Source organism: Columba livia, chromosome 4 (genome assembly GCF_036013475.1).
Source record: "Columba livia isolate bColLiv1 breed racing homer chromosome 4, bColLiv1.pat.W.v2, whole genome shotgun sequence".
Lineage (NCBI taxonomy): Eukaryota > Metazoa > Chordata > Aves > Columbiformes > Columbidae > Columba > Columba livia.
This window is the reverse complement of record NC_088605.1, coordinates 31,847,855-31,865,563: the sequence shown is the minus strand read 5'-3', so window position 1 is coordinate 31,865,563 and position 17,709 is coordinate 31,847,855. Positions and strand designations below refer to the sequence as shown.

The window sequence follows — 17,709 nt, the reverse complement described above, 5'->3', positions numbered from 1 at the left end:
CTTGGGGCTCCATGTTCCATGACACAGTCTTCATGTGTGATTGATGCATGTGCGAAGCACACTGAGAAGGTGCAGGTGTCTCTTCACTGCTAAGAGATGAACATGGTAAACTTGATGTTCGCTGCGTGTGTGTTTGTGGCCACACTGAGCTGTCAAAAGCCATTTTCTTGGAGGAGAAGGGAGGGGAAAATATGACTGGATGGGCCACAAAGGTAGATGGCAGGGCAAGGTGAAGACACTGAACTGGGAGAAGGAAAAATAATGGCTGTCACAGGTAGACCCCATTGTAGACAGGACCACAGTTCAGTGTGAATCAGAATAAATGGGAAATGGCGTCCCTGGCCACAGCTCCAGGACCGGAGTAGATGTGAGAACAGAGCACTTACAGATCTTAAAGGAAGTCTAGGTTTCGTCTGCATCCATTAAATATGTGTATATATATATATATATATATATATATAGGAATATACCTAACGCACCCTTGCCCACCTAAGTAGGTACACATGCAGAGTTCAGAGACCTGCATGCCTGAGCCTGCTCCAAGACTGCACCCTGGGTTATCTGGTTAGCAGTGAAGCCACCAGTAGGGCCCTGGTGTGGAGTAAGATGATGGAATTTCATCACCTTTTTTTCATTCTACAGCCCTATCACAATTCTGCCTAGAACTTCCAAGGGGCTTTGTGCAGTGACCTGAGTGTACATTAGCATGTCCTAAACATTTTGTCCATTACCTGTAACAGATTAAGAAAAATGGTATTTTTGTTGTTACAGGGTATTTTAAAAGTCTAAGATTATTTCCCCTTTAAACAGTTAGAATACGACCAAGTATTATGTTCTGAAAAGGTTGTCAGTCTTTGTTTTAAAGGAAATGAGTCTCAGAGATAACTCAGAAAATATGTGTAATACAAACTACAAATTTGCACTGGAAATACTCACAGCCCCTCCTGATGAAGCATGTTGTTTGAAAACTGCCAGTTGCAATTCTTATGGGCCTTCCTAGGTCAAATTTCCCTTTTCATACACGAGGTAGGTCAATGATCTAATGGTGATTGAGCTCCAAATATTAGTATATTTTGGAAAATATTGTAATAGCACTTGGAAATAACACCCAAACTGCATTAATTTTAAGACATATTGAAGATGACATATAACTTTTTCCCATATAGATATACAACAAGGAAAGAGATTTTATGAATTTTAAGCTTCCTAGTTTTAAATAGATACTAATGAAGAACTAGTTACATTTATAGTCATCAGAAGAGCTAATGTAAACCTACATGTAATGACCCCAGTTCTCCACATACTTAAATACGTCTTTTCAGGCCGATGGTTTAAATGTGATATTTGCAGGATGACTCTTGTCCTCATTTAAACCAGTGCCCATATCCCCACTGCTTCATGGAATCAAGACTTTTAAGATTAGTCTTAGTAAATCTGTATGTACAATAATGTGATTATTAATGATTTGAAAACTTTGTAAGGAATTACATAAAAGAGTTGCAGTATACATCAGGAAAAACCCCAAAATAATAGAGTCATAGCTACTCTTAGGTCTGTGAACAAAGATGACTACTCAAATGTCTTTAAACAGTGCCAAATGATAAGCCTGGCCTGGGAGTGTAGCTCTCAGTGCCAAGGCTGTCAATCTCCATTGCCCAGACTCATGCTTTTGTCCTCCTGCTCTACCCACAGTACTATTCAAAGTTCAGGAAGTTTTTTGTTTGGTTGTTTGGGTTTTTTTCCACAAAAAGGGAAAAAGAAGACAACAGTGAGTTTATCCATCCCACTATGTGGTTGGATGCTGCCAGGCCAAGGCTTGGTGCATCAGAAGGTTGAAGACCATGAAGGCTGAGGGCTACTCCCTCCCTCTGGAAATCAAACCTAACATCATCTCTGGTTTGGCACTGTGAGACTAAATGCGCAAATCGCAGGGCGTTATTCTCTGTCAGTGAATTCTCAAGTGTTTGGGAGCAAGTATGAAATGAAAGCTGCTACTATCCCCATCTCCTGACCACTGGAAAAATAAAAGATTTAAACATAAAACATGGGTGGTTTTCCCCCTCTATAAAATCCATATGAGCTATCTTGTTATTTATTTTAAATGAGTAATGATTGGTATAATGTCATGACATTAGATATCTGACATGCTAATGGTTATTAAGTCATTACAGTATTTTAGTGTTTACTAAAACTATAGTGGTGTTTAAAGTTATAGCTGTTGTATGAAGTACATAAAAGTGAGATTCAACTTTATTTAAAAATACAGAACAAATGCACAATTGTTATCCTGTGAAGTACATTTTACAGTAAATGAAGAGCAATGTAATTTCCATCAGAATCTGTAACTAAGGTAACTAAAAATATCGCTGCTTACAATTCTATTGTAAAAGTGAAAAAAGAAGCACCATATTCTTAAATACAAGCATTTTTTACATTCATAAAAATTCAAGACTTTTCATTTTGGTAGAGCAGTTCAAGGAAATACAAATTTGTGGTTTAAATTGCATCATAGTCGTCCTATCTACATTTCAAATGCTCAGCAGCATATAATACAGAAATAATCACTACAATGTACATATGAACAGAAGGAAAAGTTAAAATGGATATGAACAATAATGTTTCTTAAAATGATGCACACATAACTCTTTTTAAAGATTTGTAACACGTCTTTCATGCTTTACTTTCTGGTTACACAATAGAAAAAAAGCCATCCTGAACATTCAGATCGTTTTATCCTTTGTCCTGATTCCAGCTAAACTTCTGCTGGTGAAGCTGGAGTTTACCCAGCACAAGGCTCAATGAAAACATACAAAGACAAAAGAATTTGTCCAATGGACAATAAAAATAATTATATATACACACAGTTCTTTGCAATGCATGTCTGTGCACAGAAATCCTTTGACTTAGCTAATGTTAAGGAGCTTGATTTCTAAAATTAAATGGAAAACAGATCAGGAGATGGTAAAGGCATTATATTCAGGTTTGGAAAGATCCAACTATTAAAAATGCAGAGGTCCTCAAAACATGTAGCAGGAAAAAAAATAAAAAACCTAAAAGCACAAATACAACTGAATACTTAAAGTACAATCAAATACAAAGATCCTACACTATGTGAAATACCAACTGCTCTTTCTGTAAAATATGTATTTGCCTAACACTGAGTAATCCCAGCGCTTTCAATGAGTGTACTGCAATTTCTATACAATTCCTGGCAAGTCTAGGAAGAATTAGGGACCAAGAGCATTATAAGGTGCTTTTATTTTCTTTTTTTTTTTTTTTATGAAATGAAGTAACACATGCCAGCCATCATGTGAATTTAATTCCTACTTTACAAAATGCACCTCCATGTCAAAGGCATCACACCTGATTAAAACAATTGCGCAGTCCCACACAGGCAGCCTGCACTGCCATGGATTTCACCCAGGCTGTTCAGCTCTCAGTATCTCAGGATGCCTATGGCACACCTGATATTGGGACTTACCAAAAACATCAATGAAAACAGTGTGCCTTTTGTTTCTTAAAAATTTTCAAAAAAACATGGCTAGACTCGTACATTTAACATCTAATAAAATACAGAATATATATTTAAGCTTTACCAAGTCTATGCCTCTAAATTCACTGTATTATTTGAAGTTTCTGGGTGGCAGTGTTAGATTCTAAAGTAAGTACATAAGTAAACATATATCACTACTATTGCCATTTACTCGTGATAATTCTCTGACAGCAGGTAATATAAATAGCTTTAACACATTGTGACATAAACATAATATGACATTTTAGGAATCTAACCAGCATTTGTTGTACAGGTAAAAACATACTATTGTTAATAGAGTAGTTTTATCCAGCAGACAATGAAATCTAAGATGCCTCATAAAAGTTCCTGTTGCAGAACTAGGACTGGAATACCACAAGAAGATCACTTTAGTTAAATTATACAGAAATGTTATCTCTTATCCCTCAGAACGAAAAGCTTTATTTATTCTCCCTTAAATATTCTTTGGCTTACTTTCTTAAATCCAACTAGGTAAGAATAATTCCTCTATCTAAAGGCACATCCAGAATGTACAAACACGAATACATGTTTTGGGGGATTTTTCTCCACAAAGGAAGGAAAAAAACAATAAGCTACTTCCAATAAAAGATATTTTGTATTGACACATACCATTATTATTTGCACAGAACAATTTACAATATCAACAACTATGTTAAAAAACAACAACAATTTAATTCCACTGGACTTGTGCTTTTAGCTGCTCCCTTGGCAAATACAGACACACGGCAAACGCCAGAACAAAACCAGGATTTGTTCCATACATGACACCCGGGCAAGGACTAGCGTGGCTGTCCTTCACATGGCCTGCTCCTGCAAAGTCCCACTAAAGCACCTGGAATTTTGAGACTGCATATAAAAATACACACCCAAATTACCACAAATATCTTACTTCCGGCTTGTGGTGTTCTTACTCAGCCACTGACTAATAATGACTTTAACTATACACACATATAAATAAGCTTTGCACATTTGAAACAACCAAGAATACCCAATGACTTTCATTTAATTACATTTTATATCTCATTAGTTAAGTGGATAGTTCCCTGTGCTGCGGCTGCTCCCATCTCCCTTAGCAACACTTGTACAGGCACATTCTTTTCTTTTTATATAATTGATTTCTATAACAAAGGGGAGAAATATTAATACAAATAAAAGGGGAAACTGTCAATACACAAAGTGCTGACACAACCATTAGGTAAACAAGCTGTAATATTTATTTACTCTATCCCCAGAAGCCTTAGGTAGCACCTGCTTTAGTCAGAAACTTAGTATATTGACAGTATCCCTTCAAAGGAAAATCCCAGTGCAAGTATAGAAATTATCTCAATCAGTACATCAAAATCACTATATGCTAATGTCAGAAAGATGCAAACACATAGACAGGTGTGCACACATACATTCTATATGATAGCCTTGGGAGGGAATGGCATCTTCCTTGCACATCACAGAACAGCAGGAGTTCGCATCTTGGGGGCCTGGCTCGCCTGCTCTGCAGCATCAGCAGCCATAGAAAAAATAAGTCTCTGCTTCCCAGACACCAAGATGTGTAAGGACTTTTAACAGAGCTGTGTTTCACTGTAGGCTTGTAAAGATGGGATGCAAAAGCTTTGCCTGAGCACTGCTGACTTGCTCCCACAGCAATGCCATTTTTTGCAGCTGAGGATTTAAGAGTACTGGGCAAGACAGATTAAGAATGTCCTCTGAAAGTATAACCACTGAAGAAGCCATGCTGCTGACAGAGTTGCAGCTGATCAGGAAAAGCATTAGCTTCTCCATTTCAAATCCTTGTGGGATTAAAAACAACATAACATACATTCATTTACTCAGTTTTTTGGTTACTTACACGTAAAACCTTTGTTTTGACATATCTAAGAGTTTCTATATTGGATTCCTTTCAAGAGCCTGAAAAGTCTTAAATTTCTAGTATTTCAAATAAGAACATGTAGTTCTTTTTTTCATTATTGGCATAAAAATGGGCTTCAGTGGAGAAGTATAATTAAAATAAGAGATCCAACTGACATGGACATTCACTGGATCGAGGTATTGGAAATTATCAGTAGGTCTAGCAACTGCCCTGAGAATTCCTATCCATTCCTATCAACCAAATATTTACTTAGTATAGCATCTACTTGTATTAGTCTAATATGAGATTTGAGTCTTTCTTTAATGGCATTTGTAAAACAATGAAGAGTTGTGGAAAAAAATGGCTATAACATGATCAATTTTGGATGAATTCAAATATATTAAAAAACGGTATCCTGTTGCCACCCACACTATAGTTTCTCCTCATCCTCCGTCTCATCCATTTCTAAGGACCACCAGTTGTTAGAACAACGGTCCCTAAATGCAGTTGCATTTAGAGGATGTATACGCTTTAACCTCCGTTAAGAGGTAGGTGCTACACCTATTTCATGCCTCTCAGATTTTCAGATAGCTTCTCCTAATTCTGAGTAGCCAGTAGAGGCCACTGGTGCACCAGCACACGTCTGTCCTCCCGCTGCGGCCGGCACTGCAGGACCCTCTCCTCCCAGTTCAAACCGGGAAGAAAGCATCAGGCTGGAAACCTCAGAACTGCTCCACGGTGGAATATCAGCCCATTGCAGGGTTCTCTATTGAGAAGCACTTCTGCCCTTCAACATTTAGGCACGCTTCTCTCTTACAACAGCGTAAGTCGTTTTAAGATTAAAAAGCATGTATTTATTACTGTGAAAAAGAACAGGAGACAGAAGGAGCTTAACTAGTCTCTTTTTCTTTCCTCTAAAAATTTTTTGTGTGTGTGAAATTCTAGTCACTATAAGGTGCTTTTCACTATCAACCAACATAGTGACATAGCTTTCACTGTGCTCAACTCTCACGAGATCTGAAGTTTTTATATGATACCTACCAGCAGAAATTAATACTAGTGATTAGTACTGGCAACAGATTGCAACTCTCCATGACAAAGTCCAAGACAGTTCTTACTTTAGGGAAGTTATTTTTATAAATACGTTCTTGAAAAATAACTTCACCTTTTGGAATCCTTCGTGGGACTTGAGCCTGCTACTTGCTAAGAAAGACTGTTAAAATATCTGGGTACCTTTGACAAGTGACATTACTTTTATGTTGAGAGAAGGAAGGTTTCCATTTTCACTAGCTTTAATAAAAAAAGAGTACTGCTGAAAAAAAATCGGTTCTTTACGTAAACTAGCATTTGGACTTCCTACCAACTTGAATGGATTTGTAGATGCAGACTTAGCTCACAAAAACCTGCTGTGCTAACATATGTTTAAGGCTTAGTTGAAGTGCTGAAATACTGTTTTGACAAGGATTTTTTCCAAAGCCTGGGCCTCTGATTTTTTTAACTTCCCCTTCAATCAGAAAAGAAGGCTGGGATTTTGTGCATTAACTTTTCTGAGGAGAAGCAATGTGTAACAACTGATCTCAGAATTATCAGCTCTGGCACATGATAAAGGAGAAGAAAGTATAGTCAGAACAAAGGAGTAGTAAGGAGGAAAACTTGATGACTGCTGTATGTAAATACCCAATTATGTAGTCAGGGACAAAATCCTGGCCCTTCTGAAATCAAAAGCATAATACTTGCTAAATCGTATATGAATGTCACTGTCAATAGTGTGACCTACAGATTAGTTGGAGTCTCCTTCTCTGAAAACATTCAAAACCCACCTGGACACATTCCTGTGTGATCTGCTATAGGTGAACCTGCTTCAGCAGGTGAGTTGGACTAGATGATCTCCAGAGGTCCCTTCCAAACCCAACCATTCTGTGATTCTGTTATTATTTCCCAGATGCTTTTGCAGAAAACAGCATAGCTCTTCTTGGAAGTGTTATTTTATACACACAGTATCTCTAAAAGGAAAGGAATTCACATAAGCAGAAATCTTGAATACTATTTAGAGGGACTAAAAGCCTTTGAAGTATCTTTACTGTTTGAGTTCTCCATGACTACAGATTGGTAAGGGTAAGCAATTATTTCTTTTTATATAAATACACGATGCTCTACTTTTTGCGAAGTATCAGATCTGTACAATTACCATTTGTTTTGCAAATACTTTCCAGGCCTGTCTGCAATTTATCTCCTGTGAGAGTTACTTCTGTAGAAAAAAGAGAGCCATTAGATTGTGACCAAAACTTGCAACAGAGGTAAGGAGAAGGTAAAAAAGGCACTTGCGTTCACAATGTAGTGTCAAATGTTCAGAAATGCTTGCAGGCTGTTGTAAAATTCTTCATATTCTGTGATTGGCAGTGATTTTGGATGACAGTTCAAACAACGCATCCAAAATTTTTGCTTGCCAAAGGGTACTCCTCATTTGTTTTTTAATTTAAATATTAATCTCCATGCTGTCAGGTCTGCAATGATGAAGATGGATTAGCAGCTTGTCCAAAACATCAGCCAGGCCTTGTAGTAAACACTTGCAATAGGCAGAAAGCTTTTGAAATTCAGTCTGCAAGTAAAATGTCAATTTAAGGTTTAAAAGACTTGCACGTTTGTATAGACTAACATTCACTTGTCCTCTCACGTGCAAGAAACTGATCACTTTCATTTGCATTTTCAGGTTCATCCACTTCTTCCACAGGGTCCTTTTCTTGCAACCCACTATTTTCTGAACAAGAATCTTCATCTCCATTGCTATGATGACCTTCAAGACTGTGCCTGATGCCATAAGCAAAGTAAATGAGGAAGCCTTGTGAAAGGAAAGAAGAGTTAATAAGGTTTTCAGGCATGCAGTGCATTGAGAAGTGGCTAGATATTACTCTCTGGCTGAACATATTTTCCCAAAAATGTTTCTTCTTCAGGTATCTGGATTAAAGGTCATGCTTCAGATCTTCCTGTTTCTATGGAAAGTGCAGGCACTAGATTACAGTGCATCACTGCTGTGTAAATGAATGCTCTAACAGGTCGTGGAAACTACTATCTCTAATTTATGTCTAGATGGAATTAATGCAGTTTTCTATATCTTAAAGGAGAACGAGTGATGTACTGGGAAGAAAACTGTTACAAAGAGGTCTCTGCAAAATTGTAGCTATATTTATTAGGAAAAAAAATGTGGCTTAGTCGAATTAGTCCCATAACTTTGATTCTTCCGATTACCGCAAACTGTGTTTACAGTTTTGCCTGCATACATATACCCCTTCTGAGGCATACTCTTGTTTTGATCAGAAATATCAGCTGACTTATTAAAACACAGACTTTTATTCAGATATTTAAAGCAAGATAAGAAATGTTCTGAGATTCAGTCCTAACATAAGAGGTGATTGAAATGAACAGAAGTACCTACCAAGTGCCATCCAGAAGCTGAATCTGATCCAGGTTTCTCCACTTAATTGCACCATCAAGTAAATATTTACCAGAATACTTAATGATGGCAAAAATGGCAATAGTGGAACCTAAAAGGAAATATTCAATATGTCTGTAGCATTAAATGTAATTTCTTGCATGTCACACTTGAGTTATACAACAAACTAGAGGTGACACATTTATTCACTAAAAACAACAGGAAAATTTTCTTCTTGAAATACAGGAAGATTTTCTTTGTCACTGGGTTTACCCACTGTTTTCTACGTATCTTAAACTTTTAACGCAAATTATTTTTAAAATACATTATCTAAGGCTGTGCACAAAATCTTTCCAGTTTGTGCTGAACATATACTAATGAATTCCTGAATCTACAGCTGAAAAACATTATTTGTATATTTTTATATATCACTTGTTTCTGAACTGCCTCTGCAGTTCCACCAGATTCCTTGACCTTCAACAGTATTAGCTCCATTATTGCCATTAAATACTCTATTAAATAAATTATCTTAAAACATAAGTGAAAGCTCAAAATGAAAGTCTTTTTATATTCTGTGAGGTCCAAGCTGTACCATGGTCCAAACCACTGCACACAACACTGACAAGTGACTCCACACTAATCCGTTTCTGAATTATTTTCTGGTTTCTAAGTGCTTAAATTGAGGTTTAAAATTACATGGGTGTCAGTGATGTGTACTTTGTGGATGTGACTAAAAGAATACCTAGATCTATGTTGCCAGATCCACTAGTTTTAATAGCAGCTGCCCACACCATCAGTGGTACAGCCATTTTCTGCAGCCATGCTCCTAACACATGTCACACATTCAGTCTGTGGGCAATGAAACCCTTTTGTGAGTCCTGAGAAGACCTGAACTGGAACGCACATGCCAGTGATGCAGCTGTGAGCATCTGCTACACTTCCCTTCACCAAAAGCCCTGCAACAGTGGCAGTGCAGTAACGAAAGAATGCCTGAAAAAGGACCATCTCTCTCTCCCTCTGCCCCACTCCCACTTGTCCAAATCCATCTAAACCTTTCATTAGATAATAACATAAAGTTATTCACCATAAAGGCTACTTTCTGCTGGCTCTGAGGCTGCCTTTGGATGAGGAGAACAGTAACTATGAAGGATGCCACCAACACAGCAAGAAGGCCGATGCTCCAGGGCTCCATGTTAGCAATGAAATGAGTCCCATACGTAGTGAGGACACTCAAGCAACAAACCAAGAAAGCTGTGTGAAAAAAAAAAAAATGATGGGGAGGTCACTTGATCTCTGCATTGAAGAGGAAGTGACTTTTTAAGAAGAATGATAGCAGGTCTTCAGTATGAAATGTTATCATGAAAATGGTTAATTAAAAGAAAATATAGTAGACTACAAGTTAGATCCATCAAGAAGTATAAAAGCATTCTGCAGAATGATACATTAATTATGACTGAAAAAAGGCAGTTTATCACAGGATTTTTAATTTTGTCTTTGGTAAAATTCCATTATTTATGTTAATGCATTATATGAGTTTGGACAGCTGAATACTTACCTAATAGACTCACTAAAAAGTTAACAGTAGTTGCAGTCTGCTCTGTAGGGAAACTGGATGGATTAATCAGGGCCTGAAGACTGAAGTGATTCTCTTGTATCATATTTATCTGTGATTGACTTACTGCAGATTCCCTTTCAGATGCAGTCAAAGCTGCTTTTTCTGGAGAATATTTTGGTTGCTCGTAGGTTAAATTGGGTTGGTACCTATGCATAAAAAACCCAGAATAATAAAAAAGTAAAGGTTACTTTGGGATTTGAAGCAATATGACTCTAGGAAATTATTTAAATACTAATTTCTTTGCAGTAGAGATTTAGAATTTCCCAGTTTTTAACCACACTGCAACATCGTATATTATGAGTCACTATACATATAAACGAACTATGGCAACTCACTTTTTTGCTGAGTTTAAGGATTTTTGGAGCAGCTTTTTAAGCTGTCACTGCACCAGTGGGTCAGAGAAATGACCAGTCTTGTATAAGAAAAGGGGACTGGATCTGGTGGTCAATGGCAGGGAAAGGGTTGGGGAGCTTTTCAGCAGTGGCAAGTTCATTCTGACTTGCTTCCCATACTGTAAGAGACCTCCTCACTGGCATAAACTGACATTTTGCATCTGCTTCATTAGAATTTAAGTCTATTTTTTAAATTCATATGCTAACTAAGTTACTATGGGGTAAAATAATCTTCTCTTTTGTAGTGTAAATTATGGCAATATGGAATTTGAGCTGAATTTAAGCCGTTACACTTTTCAAAGTTAATTACTTAGCCTTTTAAGTTAAAAAGAGTAATACATAATAAAGTGAGCTGTAGCTACCAATATATCAATAGTATTCTGTAGCTATAAAAACAGAACAGATACCAGAGTTTTACTGACAAGTATTTATAATCTCACTCATTGAGAGATAATATTTGCACTCTCTCCTAGGGCTACCACACATTGAAACTCTTGTTTGGTCTTACATTTCTAACCAGGCTAATACACAGCAATTATTTGCTTTTATTATTAGTTCATTCTGTGACCTCCCTAGAACACTTATATCTTTCACATACATCTCCACAATGTAATAGGCCAGATGTACAACATAGATTTTATTCATATCAAGATGTAATTCACTGAGTTTTGGACACAAGCTTACTTCTAGTACCTTTGGGACTAACACTTGGACCAGTACATCTTCTGGAACATAAAAGGTGTCTAGATTTCACATGAGGCTTTGACTTGACTAACGGCTATATTCGTGTTTTCTTTGATGGATCACTGCTTCTTAGTAATTGTTTATATGTGTACAGCTATTTTTTAAACATTTAGCTATGTAGCAAAATAACATACACTGTAAATGTCACTTCTGTTTATATACTGACCAATGCAAAATAAAACAAAATAGAACACAAAGGATGTTTTTGACTCACCGTGCTGGTTTAGCTGAAATTGAGTTAATTTTCTTCATGCAGTTAGAAAATTTTCTTTTTAGTAGCTAGCACAGTCTTTTGGTTTGGATTTAGTGTGAGACTAATATGATAACACTGCTTTTTCCCTGGGATAGAGTCAATGTTTGTTTGTTTGGCTTTTGGTAGCTAGATGTGTTTTGGAGTTGGTATGAAATGAATGTAAGAACTCATGGATATTTTGGCTGTTGCCAAGGAGACCAAGGACCTTTCCAGCTTCAGGTGCAAATAGCAGCTGGGGGGAGAATAACAGGAGAACACCCAGACTGACATCCAGGTTGGTCAATGAAATATTCCCTATCATTAGCATCATGCTCCATATATAGCTGGCATTCATTTTTCCAGCTCATTACTTCTGTTCCATTTTAGAGAGTTTGGGTTTTGCAACTCATTAGTCTGCCATTTTGCTGGTTTGTTTTTTTTTTTTTCCTTTTGGCCAATTGCCTTTTGCCTTTTTGCTCTCTTGCTGGGACTGGCTGTTCAGGACCAGGGGTACTTTCCCTTCCAGGACTGGCTGTTCAGTGCAACTGGACTTCATGACCAATTGTGTTATTACTATTACCATTACCATTACCATTTACATTTATATTTATATTTATATTTACAGTTACAGTTACATTTATATTTATATTTATATTTATATTTATATTTATATTTATATTTATATTTATATTTATATTTATATTTATATTTATATTTATATTTATTATTAGTCTTACTAAAATTTTCTTATCTCAACTGATGAGTTCTTCTCTTCCCTTTCAATTCTCTTCCCCATCCCACTTGGGGAGAGGGGAGGTGGGCGAGGGGTTGCTGTGGCTCTAGTTGCTGGCTGGGGCTAAACCATGACACTCACCTGAGAATGAGGACACAGGCTGCCACAAGTGAATAAGCGAGAAGCGTACCAATAGACATCATGTCCACTAAAGCCTTTAGGTCAAACAGAAATGCCATTATAGCTAAAAAAGAAAAAAAAATGCAAAATTTGTATGAGGCTGACATATTAAGTGCTAAGATTTTAAAATCTGTCCACAGTGTAACTTTACGTTGTTTTACTGACAACAGTATAAGTGCAATCATGGTAATCATTGAAAACACATTTTTGAAGTCATCGCCAACACTCTCAAACCTAATTCCCTATGACTGGGAATCTCATTCCTATAGATATGCACTGATGAGCCGTACAGTCATGCTGCTTAATCAGTCAATAAATATTGGACTTATTTGGCCATTAGTATTTGTACACGTGGCTTGTTGAATTTGGGCCACGTTGAAAATACATTTTCAAAGATAAGGTTCAGATCCTGCAACAAAATCTCAGCAAAGCTGAGAGGATGGCTCCCACTGCAAAACCGGGGAACAACGGTCTAATCCAAGTAAGTCGCCGGTACGTAAAATTTCCACTGATCTGAGAAAGAGTTCTATGTGAAGAGGACTTTCAGGAGCTGTCATGAAAAAAATAGTTTTGTAGGGTTTTTAACAATTTCTCTTACTAAGAAAAATTAAGTTCAAGTGGCCTTCAGGAAAGGCCAGCGAAATCTCACAAGATTTAATATTCTTAAGATCACTGAAATCAGAGGCAGAAACTACTATGATACTGAGAGCAATCATAGCAGTTTTTGTATTTCTAAAAGCTAATGCCACATTCTTGTGGAGACTCTGGAATGTCTCTTTTTGTCTATGCTGCTTGCACACAGACACACAATTCATAAAGAATTTAGCACAAGCCATCACTAAATGAAAGGCTACTGCTAATTCATTTGAAATACATGTGGTCAAAGAACCTCTTAAAATACTTGTATTTTATTAACATTATTGAGATGTATAAAGAATCTAAAAATGCTTACATTTTGAATCACCAGTAATCTCAACATTAAAAGAAACTATTAAATGTAGCCTTTATACACTGTACGTATAGGCACAGACAATTTTTTCTACATTCAGAAATACTTATATATAATATGTATGTTGCACGTTTGTTAATATATTTGTAGACAAGTGTATAAGCACAAAAACACACATTCCCCTGATTTTTGACCCTGAAGGAGAAAGCAAAATGTGATTTCCTGAAAACAAGACTGCTGTGTTACAGAAGTTTTATTTCACCTTTGAGTCTTGTCTTCCAATGAAGGAAGGAAGACCATCCTGTTTAATGATGGTGGATGTTCCTAAATCAAGTAAGTCATTTACAGCATATATTTCTGAATACCTCACTGCTTTGCATGCTCAAAAGAGCACAGGCAAGCAAAGCTGAGAAAGAACAGAATCAACTATATCCTCACATACAGTAGCTGTATTTCATTTTCAATCCTAGCTTTGAAAGGCTACTTTGTAGCCTGGAATATTTTTTTTTTTTTTTTGTATTAAAACCAAACTGAAAAATGCCTGTAAGCTTTTGACTAAGAGAAAAAAAGACACAGTATTGCTTTTCCACCTCTCTTAATTCTAAGCCAAGAAACAATGGTGTTGATAGATCAACTTACGGTGAAGAAACCTTGGACTGATACCAAAACATTTTGCCATGTGCGAAGTTTTGGAATAGTTATTACCACATGTGAGAAGGTAAGTCACAGTAATAACATGACAATTGCCTCAGCTGCAGGCTTGGCCTGATAACTTTAATTAATGGCCTAAACATCTATATTTCCTAAAGCTACGAAACTATCCATGCTACGAACTAATAGAAAAGTCATATAATATAAGCTGTTGCACACATCCATAACTGCTCTGGCAAAACTTTTTATGACCACAAGTTGCCAAATATGCAATTTTATTTTTTTTTTTAAATAGAAGGAGAAATTATTCCTTCTCCAGCAGTAAATAAAGCTGTCTTCAGGTGAGCTGTTGACACACCAAATTCCCCAAACTGTCTACAAGCAGTAAAAGTGACGGCTGCTGCATAGCTTTATCAGTCAGTTTACCAGCTGAGTAAAATGATTTTCTTTCTCCTCATCATTACTGTTATTTCAGATAAAGATGATAATCTCATCCCAAATAATTGCGCTTCCAAATTATCATAGGGGAGTATGTCAATATCATAAATTAAAATAATACAAAGTCAAAACAATAAAAGTGATTCTAAGCAATTTACTTGTACTCTGACCTAAGAAAAGGAAACTGATAATAATGCTTCATGTGGGAACTGTCTGGATAATGACTGTGTCTTCTCACATTATTGTCAAGTACATGGTGTGAGCAGTTCCAGCCTGGTGGTATCTGAGGATGATCCTGACTATTAAGAATAATACTCTTCTCTCAGTTCTGAACGTTTTATTTGATACCAATTTCAGCCAGGGCTTTCAGGTGTCATAAGGCATGTTTGTCACATTTGAATTACACTTAAGACTTATTTATTTGCCTTTCAGTTAAATATTTCTAGAGCTTTCGGTTTTCCTGGAAACAGACATCCCACTCAACGACAATGAAATCTGGGCACAGCTACATGTACCTCTGCACAAAGTATGGACAAAAGTGGAACAATTTTATGTTAAAAATTTCTCTTTGTGAAACATTAAGAGTTGGCAACAGCTCCCAAAATGCTCTTTTGCTAAAATATAAGTAGGCATGTATGTGCATACATATAATTGCATACACATATGTGCATACACATATAACCCCCCAACACACACGCACATACCCCTCAACCACAATTGGGTAAGCCTACACAAAGCCAGAATAATTTTCTTAGGATAAATTTTTAAAATCTTTGTATTTTACACAGAAGTTGATCCTGCTGCAAATGTAGATTCCTTTTCCTCATGTCTCACAATAAAAGTGACAGTGATTTCCCCCCTTTACAGGTGTGATATAGAGACAGACAAGGAAACCCTGTAAGTAGAACATCAGCCTAAGGGACCCAGATCAAGTAACAAGCTTATTCACAATACAAGAGGCCAATATAAATTAAAAAAAAAAAAAAAAAATCAAATCATTTTGAATTCTGTGACATTAAGGACATCACTACCACCATGATTGGTATGATCTGGAGTTCTTACACCCTTTGATTACTCCGTAATTTTATTCCCACTGTACATGCAAGGGAAGTTAACAAGCAGCCCTTTTAAAAAATATAAAGTCCCATGCGCGTGCATAGAGTGTTTAAATCTCAGTTTTAAGTAACACGGGCTTTGAGAGCTTACCAGAGATGACCCCTGCTGTCAAGGTGGCAGAAACTGGTGCCTGCCTCTTACTCACTTTGGCAAGAAAACTAAAGAGTAAACCATCGCGTGCCATGGCAAACAGAATTCGGGGCAAAGGGAACATAGAGCCGAGAAGACTAGAACAGAAAAATGTATAGTTCAAATACAGGTTATCAAGAGCACAATGTTTTACTGGTAAACCCAACTATACAAAAAGAAAGCTTGGAAGAGTTAATGGGTTTAGGTTTAGTTTTGGTTTAGGCTCTGTGTTGCTGCTTTTTTTGTTTGTTTGACAGATGTTCTTGGTTTTGGATTGTTGTTTATTTTGAACCTAGGCTTTGTAGTACTTGAGATTAACCAACAAATACAAAATCTGTGGTAAAGTTTCACTGGTAGCCTACTTTACCTGGTAACAATCAGATTTGATCATTTCAGTCCAAAGCAAATCAAAGCTGCACAACAGTGGTCTATTACGATATATGCAACGTGTTTAGCAGAGCACCTTTCTTCACAAGGATCAACTCTCAGTCTCACCTGCTACTGCACCAGACGATAGAGTAGCAACTAGTGGGGTCTTCGTTTTGGAACTGATTTGAGCTAGACATTTGAAAAGCAAGCCATCCTTCGCCATAGCATAGATTACACGCGGCATTGGGAAAATGGATCCAAGAAGACTGAGTAAAAAGCAAACACATGCAACATGGCAAACACAGTTCATGCAGAGTTCTATCATGGACAAGATAAACAATGTTAATTAATGGCATGTATAGAAACAAAAATTATGATTGTAAGACAAAACCAGAAAGCCCAAGATACTACAGATCAGACACAAACAGAAATGTCTGTTTCCTTGTAAAGTCGATAGCTTTTTTTTTTTTTTTAATTTAGATAACGGAATTCATTAGAGAGAATCAGCAAAATAATTCATGCCTTCACTGTAGCTCTTGGGTATTAGTGGACCAGGGACATGTTCCAGGTCACACTAACTATGCAATTAAGCTTTAGTATTCCTGGAGAAAGTCAATCAGACAGCAGCAGCAACCCAATAAGCATTAGCAGCATCTCTTACACGCTACATTTCCATGTGAGTTGGCTGATTAACAGTAATCCAAAGTAAGCACTGTACAGTTATACCTGGCACATTAGGTTTTTTTATTAAAGCACCTCTAGCCAAGCTTCATTAAGATTGTTTCTTTGTTTGATGAAGCTAATTAATTTAGACTTGTTATTAGCAGAACACAAAAAGCTTTTAAGATGTTGATAACTCAAAGCTCTTTTTAAACATACTTCTTAAATCAGGTGGTTTCTTTCCCTCAAAGCAAAATATTGTATTTAAGAAAACCAAAACCGCTGAAATGATAAAGGGCAAAATCATAGCCAGTATAACCTCTGCAGCAAGCACACTAGTTTTTAGCCAGGTGAATGGTTGCCTTTCTTACTATAGAGAATTGACTATATCCCTTACAAAAGGCATAGATTTACATACCACAGATGCTAAGTACCTCCAGTAATGCTTGTGAGACATATGACACACATGACAAACATGACACACATAAGTTTCATCGTACGTGAACTGATTTTGATGTATGAATGTCTCTTCTAAAAAAAAAAAAGTTTCCTAAAACACGGTGACAATTGATTTTTCAAATAAGGATACTGTTAAAACCCACTGCCATTTTTTTGCTGTTGTGGCTTTGTAAAATTTATTTATCCTACCCCTCTTTTAGTACACATAAATAACAG

At 36.7% G+C, this 17,709-nt stretch overlaps 1 protein-coding gene across 12 annotated transcripts in view; it reads right to left on the bottom strand.

The window, feature by feature from the left end:
* Positions 1–2,232: 2,232 nt before the first annotated feature.
* The window catches only part of SLC7A2 (solute carrier family 7 member 2), a 62,377-nt gene continuing 46,900 nt past the window's right edge, over positions 2,233–17,709 (bottom strand). For 11 of the 12 annotated variants that reach the window (XM_065061085.1, XM_021285882.2, XM_021285885.2 and 8 more), the window contains 6 exons: positions 16,501–16,640; positions 12,684–12,786; positions 10,382–10,587; positions 9,911–10,077; positions 8,830–8,938; positions 2,233–8,235 (listed from right to left, as the gene is read on the bottom strand). In XM_065061085.1, coding sequence (XP_064917157.1) covers positions 8,048–8,235; positions 8,830–8,938; positions 9,911–10,077; positions 10,382–10,587; positions 12,684–12,786; positions 16,501–16,640 — 913 coding nt within the window. In that variant the 3' untranslated portion in view covers positions 2,233–8,047. Of the gene's footprint in view, positions 8,236–8,829; positions 8,939–9,910; positions 10,078–10,381; positions 10,588–12,683; positions 12,787–15,966; positions 16,104–16,500; positions 16,641–17,709 lie in introns of all 12 variants that reach the window. The other variant, XM_065061083.1, reaches the window with a different exon arrangement.